This window comes from Sciurus vulgaris, assembly GCF_902686455.1.
Source record: "Sciurus vulgaris genome assembly, chromosome: 2".
Classification (NCBI taxonomy): domain Eukaryota; kingdom Metazoa; phylum Chordata; class Mammalia; order Rodentia; family Sciuridae; genus Sciurus; species Sciurus vulgaris.
Window position 1 is genome coordinate 39,958,389 of NC_136462.1, and position 20,111 is coordinate 39,978,499.

The 20,111-nt window shown below is 41.7% G+C and overlaps 2 protein-coding genes across 2 annotated transcripts in view; one reads left to right on the plus strand and one right to left on the minus strand.

Annotated features, from left to right (window-relative positions):
• The window catches only part of KCNH5 (potassium voltage-gated channel subfamily H member 5), a 700,940-nt gene that overhangs the window by 120,265 nt on the left and 560,564 nt on the right, over positions 1-20,111 (plus strand). The gene's annotated exons all lie outside the window — the stretch shown is intronic.
• Positions 1-20,111, minus strand: part of RHOJ (ras homolog family member J) — an 87,879-nt gene that overhangs the window by 6,919 nt on the left and 60,849 nt on the right. The window contains exons 2-4 of the mRNA XM_079126305.1: positions 18,676-18,734; positions 9,151-9,315; positions 7,215-7,310 (exon numbers count right to left, since the gene is read on the minus strand). Of these exons, the coding sequence (XP_078982431.1) occupies positions 7,215-7,310; positions 9,151-9,315; positions 18,676-18,734 (320 nt within the window). The remainder of the gene's footprint in view (positions 1-7,214; positions 7,311-9,150; positions 9,316-18,675; positions 18,735-20,111) is intronic.

A 20,111-nucleotide genomic window follows, 5' to 3' on the forward strand; every position in this document is an offset into this window, starting at 1 on the left:
TAAGTTTATTTTGGTGCTCGGGATCAATCCCAGAGCCTCATGCATGCAAGGCCAGCACTTTACCACTGATCCATGTCCCTAGCCCCTAAATTTTTATTTAATATTTATTGATTTTTAAAACCTTCTCTGTGCCATGCAGACCCTGATGTGAGATGTATTTGTAACTAGCTAGTTTGCAGTTTGTGGACTAAAGAAAAACGGGGGTTTAGCTTAGACAAGAGTGGGAACAGCCCCTGGAAGGTAAAATGAATTGCTTAGGGGATTCAACTAGAAAGTGAAAGAATCAGACCTAAAATCTAGATCTCTTGATGTGTGTTCTTTTCCTTGTTCCATGACAGTAACTCTGATGCTTACTGCTCTACTCTGGAAGAAGCTGTTCAAGTTGACAGTTAGTGAATGAGGCTGCTTACTTATTTGAAAGGCCACAGCTATGAAGACTAAGAATGAAATAATGTTATTTTGATTGAGTTCAGAGACTATTTCCTAATATCTCCAATAGATATTGTGTACTTAAAAAAAAAAAAGTCATTTCATGAACCAAAAGAAAATACCAAAAGCATGATATTGAAACCATCAATGGAAAGCCTATTTTATGGCTTTCGATGGCCTTTAGATTAGGAAAGAACTTTTTAAGAAAATAAATAAAAACAGTAGGGTACAAAAGGGGAATAAAGAGCGAAGAAAAATTTCCTAATAATGTCATGAAATGTCAACTTTTTTGGGGAGGGATTGTGGCCATGCTTGATATGTTAATTGGTTAAGATGGAAATTCAACCAAGGTGCCAACTGAATCACTGCTTGTAATGCGATGGCTTGTGTCAACCAAGGCGCCAACTGACTAACTGCTTGTGATGTGATGGCTCGTGTCGGTCATGCTGAAGAAATACCTAGAAAGTACCATGGGGACGTTCTGTCTGGGGAACCTTCCCGCAAATGACCACAAGCCTAAGACTGATCCTGGAAATTCCAGGAGAGCTGGGTTGAGCCATGTTTAGGCCGGGGGTCCTGCAAGATGGGTGGGGTACTCTGTTCCCCGTCCGCATAGAGCTGTGGATGGCATGTCAGAGTTTGCCTTTGATGATGCAGGAGGAGCCCAAACTTGTCTCTCCCAATTCCAACATTACTGAAGACATGAAAGAGTAGATAAAGGCCTTGTTGTGTAACAAGGTTAACATAACATCATGCTGAACTGATAGTTCCAGGAAAAGTAGCCAAGAGATTTTGGGTGTGATTTGGGAAGTATGTGTGAGAAACAGAACTCAGTTATGAGGTAAGTACTGTTATCATGTTTCAAGGGCTCTGAGGGTCAGAGAGAAGAATTCATCCTGGTTCAGGGAACAGGCAGAGCCTGTTAGAGGGACTGTGGGGGAAAAAATCATTGATGTCCTCAAAGGTGTGAAATGGAAAACTGTCTCATGGAAATCTATTTTTTCTTACAGCAGTGATTTCATCTGCTTCTTGGTGCAAAATGACTTACTCCGTCAAATATGTAGAATCCATCTGTAAGTGCTCAGGATTTTGTTTAGATCCACATGTTAACAATCTGGAGCCTGCTTTAGCAAACTGACATGTTTTCAAGGAAAAAATGGAGATTGAGGATGTCGACAGAGAGAACCCTTTTCTGATGATCTTATAATGGCTAAAGTTTATTGTTTCAAAAGCTAGGAAATGGCTTTGAGCCACAAAGATACAGAAGATACAGGAGTCTGACGAGAAGGAATTAAAACAAACAACAAGCCCAGGGATTGATGACCAGTCAAGTGAAAACTACTCATTCTGCTGGATCGTCCTGGTGGCTGTGGGGAATGTGGTAGTGTGAGATTGAAAGTAACTGGAAGAAATAAAAGCAGAGAGGCCTTCCCAGCTGTCTGAAGGGCAGAACTGATTCAACAACTGTAGCCTGCTGACCTAGAGCTTGGAGAACATGAGTGCATTTCACCACCATAAGGACTGTACAAGGCAAGTCTATCACCACCCTCATTGTACAGCCTGAGAACCGATGTCCAGAGAGGTGAAGTACCAGTTGATGTTCATACAACTAAGAAAGGACAGGGATTAGTATTTGTCTGTCTCCTGAACCAATGGGAAAGTGTTTTGGACTTAGTAAGGGTGATAGGAAAAGGGACTGAAAAGTAGGGCATTTCTCATAAAGGAAGAGAAGAGGTACATAGAGAGGGAAACTGGCCAAGGGAAGGAACAAGAACAGAGTCCCTTGTGAAGAAATGTCATCTCAATCCATCAGTATCATAACCAGATTGATGAAAGAGGAAAAGCATTTCTGGGTTGGATGAATTTGATGCTGATTTCTTCAAGAGTATAAAGCAGAGATTGCCAGCTCGAGAATAGATAATTCCCTGGCATGGTGACGGATGCCTGCAATTCCAGTGTGACTCAGGAGGCTGAGGCGAGAGGATCGCAAGTTTGAGGCTAGCTTCAGCAACTTAGCGAGGTCCTAAGCAACTTAGTGGGACCCTATCTCAAAATAAAAAAATAAAAATAAAAAGGGCTGGGAATGTGGCTCAGTGGTAAAGTGCTTCTGGAATAAGTCCCCAGTACCAAAAAAGAAAAAAAAATGTAGATAAAGTAAGTGCAGTTTATGTCCACACAACTAAGAAAGGGCAGAGATTAGCATTTGTCCATTTTCTGAGCCAGAGTCTTAACCACTCATCTTTGGGGATTGTGGTAAATTGAAGGGTACATACCTTGTCTGTTTTAAAGTTTCAGTTGATGAGGAAATACTGGCTTAGCATTGCCAGGTCTTCTGGACTTTTTTTTTTCTTTTTTTTTTTTAGAAGCCAGAACAACGTATATTTGTGCAAAGTTTCCAAAGTGTTAATTTTTGGTCACTGAATTGCATTAAAAGTACCTGTGGGGCTGATCAAGAGATTTGTGGGTGAAATTTGGCCCATTAGTTGCTACTTTACTCTCTTCTGCTTTAAAGGATGACTTTGAAGGTACCGGTCTGGAATTTTGTCTCCTGTCCCCTAACTTTGTCTACTGCAGAAACTCATCCTCATCCTTCATGAAACCTGACTGAGATGTCAACCACTTCTAGAAAACTCTGACTCCTCCTTCCCTGAATGTCAGTCACTCCCTGCTCTCTGCTGCTTTAGAATTTGCACTCATGGTTTGCTCGTTCATTCAGCCTGTGTGTGTTTGCCTGCCTGTCTCCTCCTCTTCCAGCCTATGGGCCTCTGTAACCCGGATGGCAGTGGTGCCTTCAAAGACCTAACATTGATAGCATTTGTTTTTCTGCTTTAAATTCCACCTGTGCATATCAAAAAGGCAACAGGTAATAGGTGCAAAGTTAGAGTGACAATAAGAACAAAAGTTACCAGGGGAAGAAGATGGCAGGAGAGGGCGAAAAGAGGCCAAAGAGCCAAAAGAAAAATAGGAACGTGTGGTATCAAGAAATATGGGAGGCTGAGGCAGGAGGATCATGAGTTCAAAGCCAGCCTCACTAATGGTGAGGCACTAAGCAACTCAGTGAGACCCTGTCTCTAAATAAAATACAAGAAGGGCTGGGGATGTGGCTCAGTGGTTGAGTGCCCCCGAGTTCAATCCACTGTTACCTCTCCTCCCACAACCACCCCCCCCCCAAAAAAAAAAAAAGAAAAAAAAAAGAAGAAATACCTCAGGGAGTCTGAACTTAGAAAATCATGCTTAGGTTGTATGGGATGGAATTGAGATAGAGAACACACAGAGTACCATAATCTTAGAACTAATGTGTAACGTGCAACATAACACCTAGCACATAGTAGGTGTTTAATCAATTTTTCTGGAAAAAAATCTGGTAGTAATATGGACACTTATGAATGTGTCAGCTGAGGATTAAGAAACACAATAATTGAAGGACAAGGAAGGACAGAACAAGTTAAAGGGTAGCAAGGAATGTTTATGATAAATCGATGCAAAATATTTATGTGACTGTGGTTGGCTTTGGAGGTTGAAGAATGGTAAATATGGATGTTATGAGAATATCCTTTGTTATGGTTTGGATGTGAGGTGTCCCCCAAAAACTCATGTGTGAGACAGTGCAAGAAAGTTCAGAGGAGAAATGATTGGGTTTGTGAGAGTCTTAACCTAATCAGTGAATTGATCCCCCGTGGGATTAACTGAGTGGTAACTGGAGGCAGGTGGGGTGTGGCTGGAGGGAGTGGTTCATTGGGGGCGTGGCTATGGAGGGAGTGGTTTATTGGGGGCGTGGCTATGGAGGGAGTGGTTCATTGGGGGCGTGGCTATGGGTATATATATTTGTATCTGGGGAGTGGAGACTCTGCTTCCTGGTGATGTGAGCTGCTTCCCTCTGTCACACTCTTCCACCATGATGTTCAGCCTCACCTGGAGCCCTGAGGCAAGACCTCTGAAATCGTGAGCCCTCAAATAAACTTTTACTTCTTTAAAATTGTTCTGGTCAGATCTTTTAGTCGCAGCAGCAAAAATGCTGACTAAAACATCCTTTAAAAATAAAATGCCCTTTGAGAACAAAAAAAGGGATGAAAAATACTGGACAAAAGGACTCAGGTATGAGAACTCTGAATTCACAAAGCATTTTAAGTTCTGAGGAGAGTACGCACAGTCAAATATGGGTCTTCCGCACACGAAGACAGAAGCCCTCACTAAGGGCTTCTGTTCAGAGGTAGGAAGGAGGCACCGTGGTTAAAGCACTGCCTCGCATCCTAGCTGTGCGCCTCACTTCTCTGGGCCTCAGTTTCCTCTAGGCAAGTGGAGATAATAACAGACAACACCTGGGGGGGTGGCTATGAGGATTAATTAAGATGAAGCATGCGAAGGGCTTGGCACGCAGCCCAGTGCATTATAAACACTGCATAAATGCCGGCTGTTATCATAAACTACTTGACAGAAAAATCAAAGAGGAGAGAAACTTAGAGCATCTCTATAATTACATGAATTGTGATGAAACAAGTTAAAACCTTGCTTGGTTTTTCTCCTAAATTGGGTTTTGTAAGCTAAACATGATTCTCTCTGTATCTGAGAGCAGTTGCTAGGAGAAACTGGCAGAAGGCAATACAGTGGTGAACTCAGCCATTGTTCCTAAAATAAGTCTGAAATGAGATGGGAGGTTTTGGAGCGACTTCTTTTCAGAGGGAAGAAACAACTCCACAAGTGAGAAGTGGGGCTAGGAAGCTGACAGGCTGAAGGTGGAAGACAGGCTTAGAGGCAGGGAGCCAGGAGACCAGGCTCCTTCAGGGAGCTGGTGCTGAGCCACCCGGGACCTCCTGCTACCAGTCATACACAGTTATTTATGGAGCCATGTATTCGTATGTGTTAATGAGAACATTTGAAGCAGAATGTTGGGAGAGAAGGTAGAAGAACCTATAGATACATACTTATTTTCCCAGAGGAAAAGTAAATGGTTGGATGCAGAGCGCCATCCATGGCCTGCAAATAAAACCACGCTTGGTTGAGCCATCAGACATGGGAATCTGGCTCTCAGGAACTGACAATCATGAAATATTGTTCCAGATTGCCTGGAGTATGTGGTTTCTGAGCAGATTGGTTCACCGCCAGAATCTGCAGGCCCTAGATGTGCCAATAACCTGCTAAAGCAAAATGGCTTGCTTAATTTCGCCCCATCCTGTTTCTCACTGAAGAAGCTCCTCCAGGTCCCCCTTTGGCCTGTATCACTACAAATAAAGAGAGCGTGGGCTCCTCCATTTTGTTATAGTCAGTCCTTTTAGCACCCCTCAGCCCATCACGCCCCCTGATTCAAAAGATAATTTTCTCCTGTGCTTTTCTATTAAATAAATTTCTTAGCGATTAATTTACAGCCAGCCCATCCCTCCAACAGGAACCCTTTCCCTTGCCCACTGGGGATATACAGCAAGAGTTGGAGAACAGTTTACACAGGGTCAGGGGTACAGGTAGAGATGTCCACAGAGCTGGATTAGGTTCTCTGGTTTCATTAGGATTAACAGCTTGAATCAAACATGCTTGTCTCCCCAAGACTGTCTTTACTCACCTGTAAGGCGAGAGGAACACTATCCACTAAAGAGGGTTATACTGAGTATGCAGTGAGGTGGAGTTTATAAAATGTTCAGCATCCTAAAAATTGAGTGACTGATCCTGGTGACATTGATGTGACTGGGCAGAAGTGGGAGACTTCAAGTTGGGAGACATTCTCAGGTTTTGCATCATGAAAACAATTTTCTTTAATTCACTTCTAGCTAAGTGTATCACATTTATTTTTAGTGCCTATAAACAAGTTTTAATATGAGAAAAGTGTACATTTTTGTCAATGAGCAACTCACAGTCATTAAGATTCTCCACTAAGAGAGGGCAGTCAGCTGCTGAGGGCCACGCGTTTAACAGCGTTAGTTACTTAAAAAGTAAAACAAAAATTTAAAGCCTCCTACTTGTGTTGATGAATTTGAAACTAAATCATTGAGGAAGGGATTCAAATGATGGAAATGTGGTTTATAAGCTTTCTCTTGCATAAAATATTTCTGTTCTCTTGTGTCCATTTTACTGACTGCTTTGCATACACTTGGTAAAAATGGAGAGGCAGAGATTTGGTGTCTGGCAAATACTTGTTGAAGCATTTCTCCTAATGAAATCACTATACATGTTAATCTCTTAAGACTGAGAAAGGGCCTATGAAAATAGTTCAGCTCTGAGTAAGTAGCCATTATCTGTTGAGCAACTGCTTAGATTCCCCACCTAGTTACTTTTTGGCGTATGTTATTTTTCCATATGCTGTTGTTACACAACCTAGCTTTTCTAAGTGGCTATTCATTATATAATGAGAAATATTGTATAAATATAACCTGAATCTAAGTCTCTTCCAAGAAAAATCACAAATGCTGTAAATAGGGTCATTTAAATGAGTTACACTGCTAATAAGCAGTGAGATTTACAAATAGACATGACTCCCTTTAATTCATTCTAAATATGACAACTATTTTGTATGGCAACCTCTTTTTAGAGGTTGATAAATCAAAATGGTAAATACTTCAGCTGTTTAAATTCACAAAGTTTCTGTCCTAATGAAAAACACACAATCCTGGCTGACAAGAACGCTAACCAAATGGCCCCTTCAGTTTTTCTAGAAATGAGGGGAGTATATGAAGCAGAGAGAGGATTCTAAACATACTGCAGCTTAAAGCAAACCCTTAGGGAGACTGCCCACCCCAAAGCACACACCACACTCTTCTCTAGCAACCACTTAAAGCTGAATTAAAATCCAACAGTACCGCTTTTGCAAGCTTCACCCCGTGCTCATAAGTGAGTGGCTTCTCCTTCATATACAGCAGGCGGGCCAAAGTTTTGGGGTCGTCGCGGAGATCGATCTGGCAAAATACACGTGAGACAAAGTCATTCATTTTTTTCAGGACCTGACTGGATGTTTTAAACTCTGCCATCACAGTTTCCTTCCCCTGAACATCTCTGAAGTGGCTGAATTTTCTTTAAGAAAGCACTTGCATGTGCCCATGTTAAGTCTAAAAGGTTAGGTGATTTGCACTTGGCCACACCAGGATGTCCTTATACTTGCTCCTTCAGAGCAGTTGGCCTGGGTGCAGGTGGCCTACTTCAGTGATACTCGCTTCTAGTGATTTTGAAATTTTCTATTTATTTGCAGTTTTCACTGATAGGGCATACAAGAACCAGACACTTTTGTTACCTTTCAGGGATGATTTATCAGATCCCAATTTATATTATTCACTATTTAATATTCTATTCCCTGACTTCTTTTTTTCTTTTTTGCTTTTCCAAATCAAATATTCACTCTCAAATGGATGAAGATTTGCTACCTATCCAACTCTGCAAGCTCAGGAGGGCAAGTCCCAAGGAGGAGTTTCCAAAGGGTTTGCTTAATGAAGAATCTTTCCAAAAGTAAAACTGCCTTGAAGGGAACATGTCAGGTTTGATAATTTAATAAAGTGTTTTGATTGCTTTAATTTCGCTGTTTATGTGAACCTGAATGTGAGCACACAGGGCTTGTGTCTTAAAGAAAAAAACAATGTGCTCATATGTTAGGGTTCCATGGATAAACCCAGTGCTTAGCTCATTAAGTTGTGGTATTTGATTTTTGTTTTTTGTGTTTGACCTTAATTGCTTAAGTGCCTATCTGTTATAAAGTATGCTTAAGTCTCACTAAAGAGTTTGGGTGTCCAATCATATTTTGGCAGAGGGATTCAGCTCCATCAGTGTGTATAAACATTATCATCTGGAATTTAAGGCAAAAGACTTCATTTAAACAAATGATTGTCTTTCAGGGCAGAAGTATTAATTGTGTGCCCTGGTCTGTAGATAAGTGAATCTTTCACTTTGTCTCTGTTCAAATAAACACATATACTTTCTATCTGTCCATGTCTTCATTAGGCAGTTTTTCTTTATGGTTTTTAAACATTTCTCTTTGTCAAGCATGTAAAATGAGAAATAGAAAGAAGCAGCTTATGACACAGAAAACCATAAAGTCTCCAGCGTCATTACATTCCTATGACTTTGGAATAGTACTCCAGATTTTGAGAAAGCAAAAAACAAAATCCTTCTAAAAGTACAAAAAGTGAACAATCTTTAATCCATTTGTGCAAACTGACTTACTGCCAGAAATTCAAACTATGCAACTGTATTTGTTTTCAAAACACTTTAAAGGGCTTTATGGTCCAGGTTTGTTTATCTTGCATGTGTGTTTTTACTTCATTTCTAAGATGTGGAAGACTGAGAGGTTTAATGACAATAGAGTCATGAATTTGTCTTCCTTCTCCAAGAGTGTTACCAAGGAATTCTGTCATCATATGCCCATTTGGATTGCTAGGGTTGTTTGACATCCACACCTATTTTGTGATTTTAAAACAATTCTGGATTTTAGCTACAAAAATATTAGATGATACTACCCTCATTTTGTTACTCTGATTCAGGGCTGGAGGAGTGTCTATTTTAAAAAGATCACTGTTATTACAAAACACAATTTTTAAAGGACATATTAAAACTCAGTGGTTCATATTAAACATTTGTGGTCTTTTTTGACCATAAGCCTTTAATCAAGCATAACCGGAAGGACTCCCGATCATAGGAATGACATGTCTGAAACCACCTCCCTCAGTGTTTGGTAGAACACAATGTCAGTGATGTACCTAGAGTCTTCCTTCTTGCAGCCCACCCACTCTGCCATCGCCCTGTCCTAACCTGGGTCCCTATGAGGACGTAAGGCACGTGAGGCATGCAGTCCTTCAGCTCTGGCACCCATTCCTCCTGGACATTGTGGTAAGAGGCAGGATTCACGACAGAGAAGCAGATCAAAAACACATCGGTGTTGGGGTAGGAGAGCGGCCTCAGCTGGTTGTAGTCCTCCTGCGGGGAAGAGCAGACAAGAGTACGCAGGGCTGTGGAGGTCACACGTGGCTCTCGGGAGTGCTGACTCCTGGATTCCACTCCAGGCACTGTGACCCGCTCCTCCCCACCCTGGAGTCTGGTGTCTCTGCTGCTAGGAATACAGGGGCCCCTGGGCAGGAGAGCAGCTTTGTGTTGTGGATAGAGATTTGTATCGCCCTTATTTAGATGAATTTAAAAACTGTTTTAGCAGCTTTACTGAGATATAATTTACCTATCATAAAGTTCATCCACTTATTTTTCACTTTTTAATGGTATATGTTTAGGGAGGTTTTGTTATGCTACAGTCAAGCAAATTAGCATATTCATCTCCTCACATAGTTATCTTTTTAATTGATGACAGCACCTAAAATCTACTTTCTTAGCAAATTTCCAGAATATTACACAGATATTATTAACTGTAGTCCTCACACTGTGTTTACTTCTCTCTAGATTTATTCATCCTACATCACTGGGACTTTGTACCCTTGACCAGTATCTCCCATTTCCCCCACCCTGATAACAACCCTCTTACTCTCTGCTTCTGTGTATTCAAAAGTTTGTCCATTTAAGGGGTATAATCCAGTAAGGATCACTGCAGTTTCCCTGTTACACTGGACTGGTGGTGTATGGGACATGGGTTTAAATTAGTAGGCGGTTGACCAGAGCAAAGAAATCCCCTCCTTGTGTAATTTAAAAAAAGTTTCCAAATTTAATTTAAGAACAAGATAACCAAAATACAAAAAGTTGAAATCAGACACCACAGTTTTTGAAGAAATAGGTTGGGTGAGGGTTCAGAGCTAAGAATTTCAAATTTATTTTTAAGATTTTCTGAACACCACAGTGTGGCCAAATAAATAAAATGCCAGATTATTTTTTCTGTGGACTCTTCAGATCAGAATATGTTTCTGATTGAAAGTTTCCTGGTTTCACATTTGCATATCTGTTGTATTAGTGGAAGATGATAAATGCCTAATGTTATTCTTCTAAACATTTGATATTTATTTACATATATAATAAATACATGTTTAGTTGAAGAACAATTTGATATACTCTTGTGGTACTTATTTTTAAAATATTAAGAGGTTCTGAGAATATTTTTCATATGGACCTCACGATCTTTGTACTGACTCTAACGTGTTTATAAAAAGGAGTACACATGTATGCAGACACATGTGACTGGCTGTTACCTTAGAAGGCAAAGTGTGGTCATCTCTGGTTGGTGGACATGCACTGATCTATCACTGGGCTACTCAAAGTATCCAGAGGGCTCAGTGTGCATGGTCACCGCAGTTACTAAAATTCAGGCAAAGACTTTAGGTACCTAAATAGAATGCAATGCAAGGATGGAGCAAAATAGAATCTTAAAAACTCAACTAACCAACCAATAGCAACTCTGTGACTGTGGGCTCCTTTACCACATTTCTATTAAAGCAAGTAATCGAGAGTTGAGTACATTGATGAATAAACATTGGTCATACTGGGAAATTAGGCTAATCCTACTGGCTGCCTCTCAGTGACTCATGCCCATGTCTGGCTCTGTGTTGCATGTGGTGTAGGGCAGACAGCTGAGACAGTTCATCCTGTGGTACTACCTTCTCCTATTTATACATCTAACCCACAACACCAGACTTTCTCTCCCATGATGTCTCTGCCTTGCTCCTTTCTCCTTTGAGTATTCCTGCTGAAAGCAGCATGCTAAGAAATCGAGGTTATAATCTACAACTGTGCATGACACTACCTACCATCTGTTACTTTCCATCTGGATTGTCATAAGTGGATAAGAGCTCATGTTGACTATCCCCCCCCCCCCCCCCCATTTCCCACCTATACTCTTCTAGGGCAAATATTCCATGAATGTAGTGGACTCACTGGTAGAAGGGGGGTCTACAGTGACCTTCAAATGAACACGAAGTTTTCCTATGGACCATTTACTACCATGGCTTTAATTGGAGCTTTTGAAACATCTTGCTGTCAGGTAATCACTAGCAGCCACTCGCAATTCTGGGATGAATTAAATCATAATCTCTGGAGAGTGGACCTGGGTGGCTATGAATCCTGCATCAGTTGAATTGGGGTGGGCCTGGGCCATCATCTTTACCATCAACGGAGGCTGTGTCGAGGGCTTATAGCTAAGGACCAGGCATTGTTTCAAGCAGTTATATGAACCATCTCATTGAATTTTCACAATGGCACTGGAAATATGGCACCATCAATAGAAGAAAAAATTAAGGTTTAGAGAATCAAGCTCATGTTTCACAATTTCCATAATGGACCCATGCTACAGAGTTGTTGGATATCAGAAGGCGGCATTTAGCTGCATCTAGATCTGGCTCTTAATTGTGACCACGCTATTGCTACAGCTCAGAATTTAAGTGACAGATTAGGTATTTTCTTAAACTCACTTATCAAAGAATTAGTTAATGAGTTGCCCAGGGATCTAAGTGGTAGACTTAGGGTATGTGTGTATTTAAAAATTTTTTTTTAGTTATAGGTGGACACAGTACCTTTATTTTATTTTTATGTGGTGCTTAGGATCGAATCCAGGGCTTCACGTGTGCTAGGGGAGCACTCTACCACTGAGCCACAACCCCAGCCCCACGTTGTGTATTTTGATGGCTGCATCTGCTCAAAACCACCACACGATGGCAGCAGACACTGTATTTTAAAACCTCAAAGCCCCAGACCAAACCAAAACGCGATTGAGAGAAATGTCTGAAGGTTATGTAGGAGCAAATAATTGGACTGAAAGAATCATGTTTATTTGATTCTTTACTCAGCGGCTATCAGATTCATCCTGCTTACATTATGCAAAAGTTAGAGACCAGGGTTCGCTGGGCTAAGTGTAGGTGTGAAGGCGAGTGAAGTGTTTCTGATCCGTGGAAACCTTAGTCCTGTTGCGTAATTCCACATAAAACAGTTTGTTGTCACTGAATGCATAGCACTGTCAGGGATTCTATATGAATTATGCAAGGCAAGTAAGAATTGGTGTTGAGTTGGGAAAAGAAATGCATGAAAATTTAATTTACGTGAAATGAGGTGAACTTCTGCTTGCCTTTTGTTAGCTAGTCTGATAAGGTACCATCTGACCGAATTGGAAAATACAATGTCAAGGCTGGAGGATGACACCTTAGAGATGACTTAGTGCAGTGATTTCCAAACCGTGGTCCCTGGACCAGCAGCACTGGCATCACCAGGAGCTGATCAGGAATACACCTCCTCAGGCCTCGCCCAGCCCTCCTGAAGATGAGGCCAGGGGAGAAGCTGCTTCAAGTTTCAGAAGTACAGGTTACAGCTATCTCCCCCAGCCCCCCAATTTTATAGTTTCAGAAACCAAGGACTGATGTACTGAGGATTTAAACAGGACTACAGAACCAAAATACTTTCAGAGAAGGCTTCTGCCTGGGCTGGCAGGGGCTGGCCCTTGGCTATGGCTATGAAACATGGCAAGGGTATAGGACTGATAAAAGAAAGTGTTCCCTTGGGACTGTGGGCTTGGTGGTGGGAGGTTTTGAACTGATGCTAGCTGAGAGCTTGAATGATTTTTGTGACGGAGCACACTTTGACCCTAGCTTGTACGATCACGTGTTAAGATGACTTCAAGGGGTCTGAGGAGGGGCTGAATGATCCAGCTGTATTGAGGCCCCTTCTCATGTTGAAACTGAGAATGGAAGACAGGTGCATCTGAGCTTCTTGAAGAGACAATGTTTTAACCTGTAAGAGCCACTTGATGGGACTTTGGAGGGCTAAAGTGGACAAAGGGGTGGGGAATTTGGGGTTTTTGAGTGTTTTCCACCCAACTTTGCCCCATGGGCAAGAGAGTGTCCAGTCTGAAGGTGGATCTGATGCTCTGAGGTGGTGGTGGGGAACTATGGGTGATTATTTAAAAAGTGCAGAGGAAGCCTCAGCAGCAGATTGGACAAACACCTGGCTCCTAAAAATGTTTCAGAATAGCCACATCAAGATGGTACAGGTGGTGGATTAGTGAGGCCATTAGATCAGCACTTCTCAGACTTTACATACATTTGAACCACCTGGGATACTTGTTAAGGTGCTGATTCTTATTTTAGCAGGTCTGGAGTAAAGCCCAAGGATTTGTATTTCTAACAAGTTTTTGGGTGCCTACGCTGCCGGTCCAGGGACCACACTTTGAGTAGCAAGAAGAGTTGCACTGAGCCCGGCTCCCTGTTTCATACTCACATTAAAGAACTGGGAATAGAATTCTACGTCCAATTCTTTGTGGTTTTAGGGACATTTATTCTGCATTTTTCAGCACCATCTTGTTTTCATATTCTCCCACAGGGGAGGCTTGGTTTAGAAAACATGGGTATGCGTCATGGGCTGGGTGCATAGGATGGTGCTGAAGCACATAAACCGTGGAGACAAGTTCTCCAGGTTCACGTCCCTACCTTGCCTGTGACTATGATGTGATCTTGGGTAGGTTCTGCCTCCGTTTCCTTATCATTAAATGTAAATGATGATAGTGTTGGCCTCATAGGGTTGTTGTGAGATCGAAATGCGTTAGTATCCATAGACTACTTGGAATGGTGTCCTGAGCATGGGAAGCACTTTAATGACTGAGTGAAAGAGTCCATCCTCCATCTATGTCAACAACAGCTGCAGTTCTTGGCACTGTTTTCCTCTCCTCACTGGATACCAAGGCTGACTCTGAAATTGACTTTTTCTGAACTGAGTAGTAATGAGATCCACATGTTTGTAAACTCTGTGTCTCTCGGTCAACATCCCTCCAGTTTCATTTTTCATAATTTGTGGAGAAGTAAGATGGGTCCTCGGTTACTTTTACCAATAACCTGTCATGTGGGCTAACTACTCCCTAATCCCCCTAGAAACCACAGTAAATGCCTGTGAGCAAGGAAGTTTGAGTTGCTTATTGAGGGAAAATCATTTGTTCTGAGTTTTCAGGCAAACTTTCCACAGAGGGTTGAGGCCAGATCCCGTGCTCCAGATGGCTCCACTGGGTCAGCCAATAGCTAAGAGAAAGGCCTGTGTGTGTCCAAGTGGACCTTCGGTTTCCATTAATGAACCCCAGCTGTACTTCCCTCCTGCTGGCTTGTGTGCTTCTTTAGCCCTTGGGGGAAATAGGAGCTTCAGAAACCAGATTCTGGTGGAGCAGTGTGGCCTGCAGTCCTGGGTGAGTGAGGCTCTGGGCGGATGGCTTCCTGTCCCCACCATCACTGGTGGCAGCACCACACGCAGCCCCTACTGTGTCAGGATGGTGTGCAGAAAACTCTGGGATGGACCCTGCTGGGAAGTTTGGAGCCTGGGTTGGCTGACAGCTGGCTGCCCTTGGCTCCTGATCTCGGGAGGTGCTCATTTGTCCCTGGCAATGCTGCTACTTCCCATTTTGCAAATGCTCTTTGAGATATTTCCATTCTGGAGGTTGTCCCAAGAGGCCACCATATGAGCAGGGTGTGCTCATGTCGCTTGTCTGGGCGGGGTCCTACTGAGAGGAATGCAAGGTGTCTTGGTACCTTTGCTGGCTCCACTCTAGGTGGCCTGGCTCAGAAGCATGACCTGGGAATGACTCCTCCTCCAGATTGCCATTCTTTGGGCTGCAAATGCCCAGAGTTTGCTGCAGCATGCCTACTCTACCTTCCTCTCTCCACTCGGTCCCTCATGACATGCTTTAAATGAACTGGTCAGCACAGAGCAAATCATGGAAGTCAGCTCTGGGACTCTTTCTACAGCAGGGCCAAAGATCTGAGCTCTAGAAATTCTTTTCAGAGAGACTTTCAGTAACACACCACAAGAGGCATGTGCTGTAGAGGATCAGTTGGCTCTACCTAAATGGATTTGGCTGGAGGATTGGCCTTATCGCCTCCCTAGCATGATCTGGGGAGTAAATTCCCCACTTCATTGTCTAACCTAATGTTTGGAATTCTACCCAACAGATGGACCAGAGTTCTGCAGACTCTTTATCTTCAAAGGTCTCTGCTCAAAGTCCACATGTTAGCTTGTTTCCGGGGGTCGAGGAGGCAGCTGCCATGTGCTGACAGTGTATGTGTGTGACTTCACAGTAAAATGTCTTTATCAAGTGCTTGGCTCAACTGTGAAGGGGCAGGAGTGTCTGGAGCCAAGGCTTTGCTGAAGCCATGCCTGAGGCAGACCAGTACCTCAGAATAGGGGGAAACGGGTCAAATGATTCTGTGCAGGGCTGATTTTGTGGGTAGAAGTGATGTGTTCCCATCACTTTATCTTTCAAAACACATTTGCTTCTTAAGGTGGTTTTTGTTGACTCTGACCCATGGTTAGCTCAAGACAATGCTGAGGGGCACTGCTCTTTGGTTTATTCATGTAATAAAATCTAATTATTCAAGCAAGATGGAGCTCCATAGCCAGATTCAGAGACTTATTTAATTTTTTGTTGTTTAGAGATTATCAACTGGTTTGGAGATCATCTTTCTTCATTACTAATTGGCCAAGCGAGTAATCTTGAATTAGTTATAGATAGTCCTTAGTCCTGAGACCTCAGCAACATTTATTAGATAGAATCTAACCCAGGAGGGGTGAATTATCCTACCTAGGACTGGGAATGGAACTTTTGGAACAATGTTTCAAATTAAATTTACTAAAAGCCTTCTTGGCTGTACTGTAGGATCACAAGAATCAACTCTGGGAACAGTGCTTCAACCACCAAAGACTTCAAGAGTAGTGCTTTGCAAAGTTTAATGTGCATACAAAGTGAATTTTCAAATTCACTTTGACTCTGGGGAGAGGTCCCAGATCTGTGTTTCTAACATGCTCCTGGTGATGCTGATCTGCTGGTCAGTGGATCAAACTTTGAATGGCAATTTTCTAGAACAGTGATTCTCAAAATTTGCCACACAGACCAGCAACACCAGCACCAGGAAACTGCTAGAAATGTGAATTCTTGGGACCCAGCTATAGAATCAGAAACTCTGGGGATGGGTCCAGTGTCTGACTTTTAACAAGCCCTACAGGTGACTCTTATGGTTTGACAACTACCATTCTAGAAAATGAATGATGGATTATCCTTCAGTATAACATCCTAGTATTTGAAATCTTTCACTACTGAAAGTTCTCCCTTGAGTCTGGCCTCTTCCTTTTGCTTAATACTCAAGTTCTTTCAGGCTTTCTTGAAATTATCTTTTTAAAGTTCTAATCATAGAATTTTAGGCATAGAAGGAAGCTTAAGAGATATTCTTATTCCTTTTCCCTATGCTTTATACCTGCTGTGAACCTTGTTCCCCACTGACCTTTCAAAATAACTGGTGGAAGGCATTAAAGTCAAAGTTAAATTGAAGAAATATCTAGAACCCATTTGTTAGTCTATTATTAGTATTTATCACTTCTGTGTCAAAGGTTTGGGCAAATCTGCTTGCTTTGATTTGGAGTTTGATATTTTTATGTCTGAGAGCTTCAACCCTTATACTAGTATTATTTAAAAAAAATAAAGGACAAGAGCAGTGGAAAAAGAATAATTAAACTCCATAAGAGCTATTAAACAGTATTATTGGATTTGAAATTGAACGATGGCCCAAGGAGGAGGTTCTTGGGGCAATTAATGTACAGGAGCCGACTATTGTGACAGAAAAAGTGGAACACAGGTTGGACACCAGGGGCATAGAGGGCTTTGGAGAAGGCAAGGGAAACAGGGTTCAGAGTCATGAAAGAATTCTTGTATTGAATTTTTCAAACTGGATTATGTTAATAAAATTTGACTATAAACCTGGCACAGTGGTACATGCCTGTAATCCCAGTGGCTCAGGAGGCTGAGGCAGGAGGATTGAGAGTTCAAAACCAGCCTCAGCAAAAAACGAGGCGCTAAGCAACTCAGTGAGACCCTGTCTCTAAATAAAATACAAAAAAAGGCGAGGTTGTGGTTCCATGGGTAAGTGTCCCTGAGTTCAATACCAAGTCCAAAAAAAAAAAAAGATTATGAGGGAGGAGGGTGTAAACTCTCTCAGGCTCCGAGATCCCAATGAATGGGGACACCTCAATGATTGTGTGATTGAATAATAGTTGGCAATTCCAGTCCCCAAAACAGTGCACTGATATGGCTGGAGCCTTTATGTTGGAGGATACAACCTGTACTGAGGCCCTTTGACCTTAAAGCAGAGAAGGCGAGCTGATTTTTCCAGGAAAATGGGGGTGGCATCATTTTCTAGTTATGGGTCTTGCTACTGATGTGTGAGAGGTCACCCCCACTCCCAGCTGCCCATGAGGGACAACTGGATGCTCCTAGCGGCCTTGAGTCTGGTGCTAGATTTTCCAGGTTCCCTTTGACATCCTGCATACATCTTATATGATGGTCCTTGCAAATGCACATGGAACTCCTCGAAGAGATTCCATGTATTTATTTTCTAATGGGGAGTTTTCAGGTTGAGCAAAATGACATAACTTCAAATAATCATGGAAAAAGGGCTAGGCAAGTGGGTAAGTAATAACAATTACCAGGAAACCACAGTGGGAAATACCATGGTCAAATGTTCATTCCAAAGGACTTAAGATGTATGAATTTGGACAGGCTGAATAACCCGCTGATTTTGACCTAAATAAATGACCCACAACATATGATAACAAGCTCTATCCAAGAATTTGGGCCACCGCCACCAACTGCTTATTGCCTTCTCCTCCTCCAGCCTATGAACTTAGGGCATTAGAAACTTCATAGGATGCACAGGCACTAGGAAAGATAGCCAAGGTGATATTTTTACCCAATAGACTGTGCCAATTAAGAGTTGAAGATTCTAGTTCATGGTTTTATATTATTGTTTGCCCGGGTTCTCCAGCTTGAAGAAACATTTCTGTCAGAGTGGAAGTATTTCCAGAATCTTAGAGAATTTAGAGTCAACTCCCAGTTATTCACTTTGGAAAGCATCCAGAATCCTGGCTTTTCTTCCAACACTTAATCTGTTGTCTCCCTGCTGCTGATACTTCTTCTACCAGTCTCTTTTTAGACACTTTCCCAGTCCATTAGGCAATTCAAATGAAGGATGGGCAAAGAAAATAACATGAAAAAAATAGTAAAACTAAAATTTATGAGATCACCCCATTAAGCCTGGTTCTGGATTAGGTTTGGGTAGGAGGAAATTGAGACTTTTGGTCAAATATATTATTTTGGTTATTGATGGTTGTCAGTAAATGACTAAATCATTATCGATACTTTGGATATTATACTGATTTAGCTTTTTGTAATTATAAATTAAAAAAAAAATTAGGAATGTGAGTTTGATTGTCTTTTAGGTAGCAAATAAATTGGCCCCTCTGGTTAGTCCCCATATCCCTAGCCAAATGGGCCATTCTTTCTCATACACCCCCTTCCCTAATCCTTAATGAATCCAGATAATAAAAATGTACCTGTCCTGCAGTGTCATACAGTCCGAGCAAGTGCTGCTTTCCTCCCACGGTCACTGTAACTAGGGGAGAAGAGAAAAGGAGAACCCATCAAAACAAGCTTCAATCAGGAGCTCTCACGTTTCCTCGTGCCAGCATCTCTCTGGGCAGCAAGGATAAGCATATGCTTCACCCATGTTTATTCTAAACCAAGTTGACAGCATGATTTCCAAATGAAAGGCAACCTTGGGCTGCAGTGACAGCAGATGGGCTGAGCCAAGTCCAAATTTCTCCACCGAGATGGGTATTATTGGTGCTATGAGGGCCTCTGTAGGCTGCTCCCTGGTCCTTTTTAGGTTCTAGAATATCAAGCTCCTGAGGGAAGAAAACGGAAGCTGACACCTTTCAGGTTAGGTTATTGTCTTCTTTGGTTTGAGTCACCTTTTGGGAGACAGTATTGTGTACACAACTCCTCTGTTAGAAATCTCTCAGCTTTTATCTGCCTTTGAAATGTCAATAAAACCCTGAACACGAAGAATATTAACCCACCTCCATATTTTATAGTCTACAAAGCAAAGCAAATAATTAATTGAGAACAGCTTAGCATTTATTTAAAAAAAATTTTTTTTAGTTAAATATAAACTTGATTAAAAACATAGAAAAAATATCCCGTGCTTTAGTCCAACAGAGTTGTTATGATTTTGGTTGCAGAAGGAGATGTTGTATGGGTTCGATTTCACATCCCTAAAGGGAATCTAGAGAGTGAAAAGTAGTCAGTTTGATTTACCCAGCAGGCTTCTTGCCTCGCTAAGCAATTGTGTCCAAGAGTGAGAAATAATACAGGGATACAAAGCACTCTGTGCATGTCTGGAGATGAAATAAAGTCTCCACTTGAAACTAAACTGAGATGGGACAGATTGAAGGTAGAAGTTAGATAATTCTCTGAGTGAATACAAAGAGTAAATTTAAATTTCCAGAAAAATCAAATCTCTTTTTGGAAATAGGAAACAAAATATGAAGGAAAGGTGAGTTTTTTTTCTTTAGTTGATTAAAAAATGTGCAAGTGCAATGTAAAGATGTTTTGTGATTCCTCCATCATTAGCTGTGCAGGAAATGAAAGATAAACTTTATAGCAAACTTTGATAACCATATCTCTTATCTGTGCCAGCCAGGTTCTCTAGTCTTGCGACTCAGGGTTGCTGATTTGGTACTGAGTTTTACTTTTATTTTTACGTCTGTGGGCTTAATATATTCGAACTATTTCTATTTCTATTTCTTTTGTAATGTGGGGGATTGAACCTGGAGTCTTACACATTCTAGGCAGGTGTGCTACCACTGAGCCATGTCCCTACTCCTGTAAAACATTTCTTAATGCCATTTTTTGAAAAGAACTTGTTTAAAGGTACTGTCTGTCCAGACACAGGGAACTATTTTTCTAATCCACTCAGATTAACCTGTGT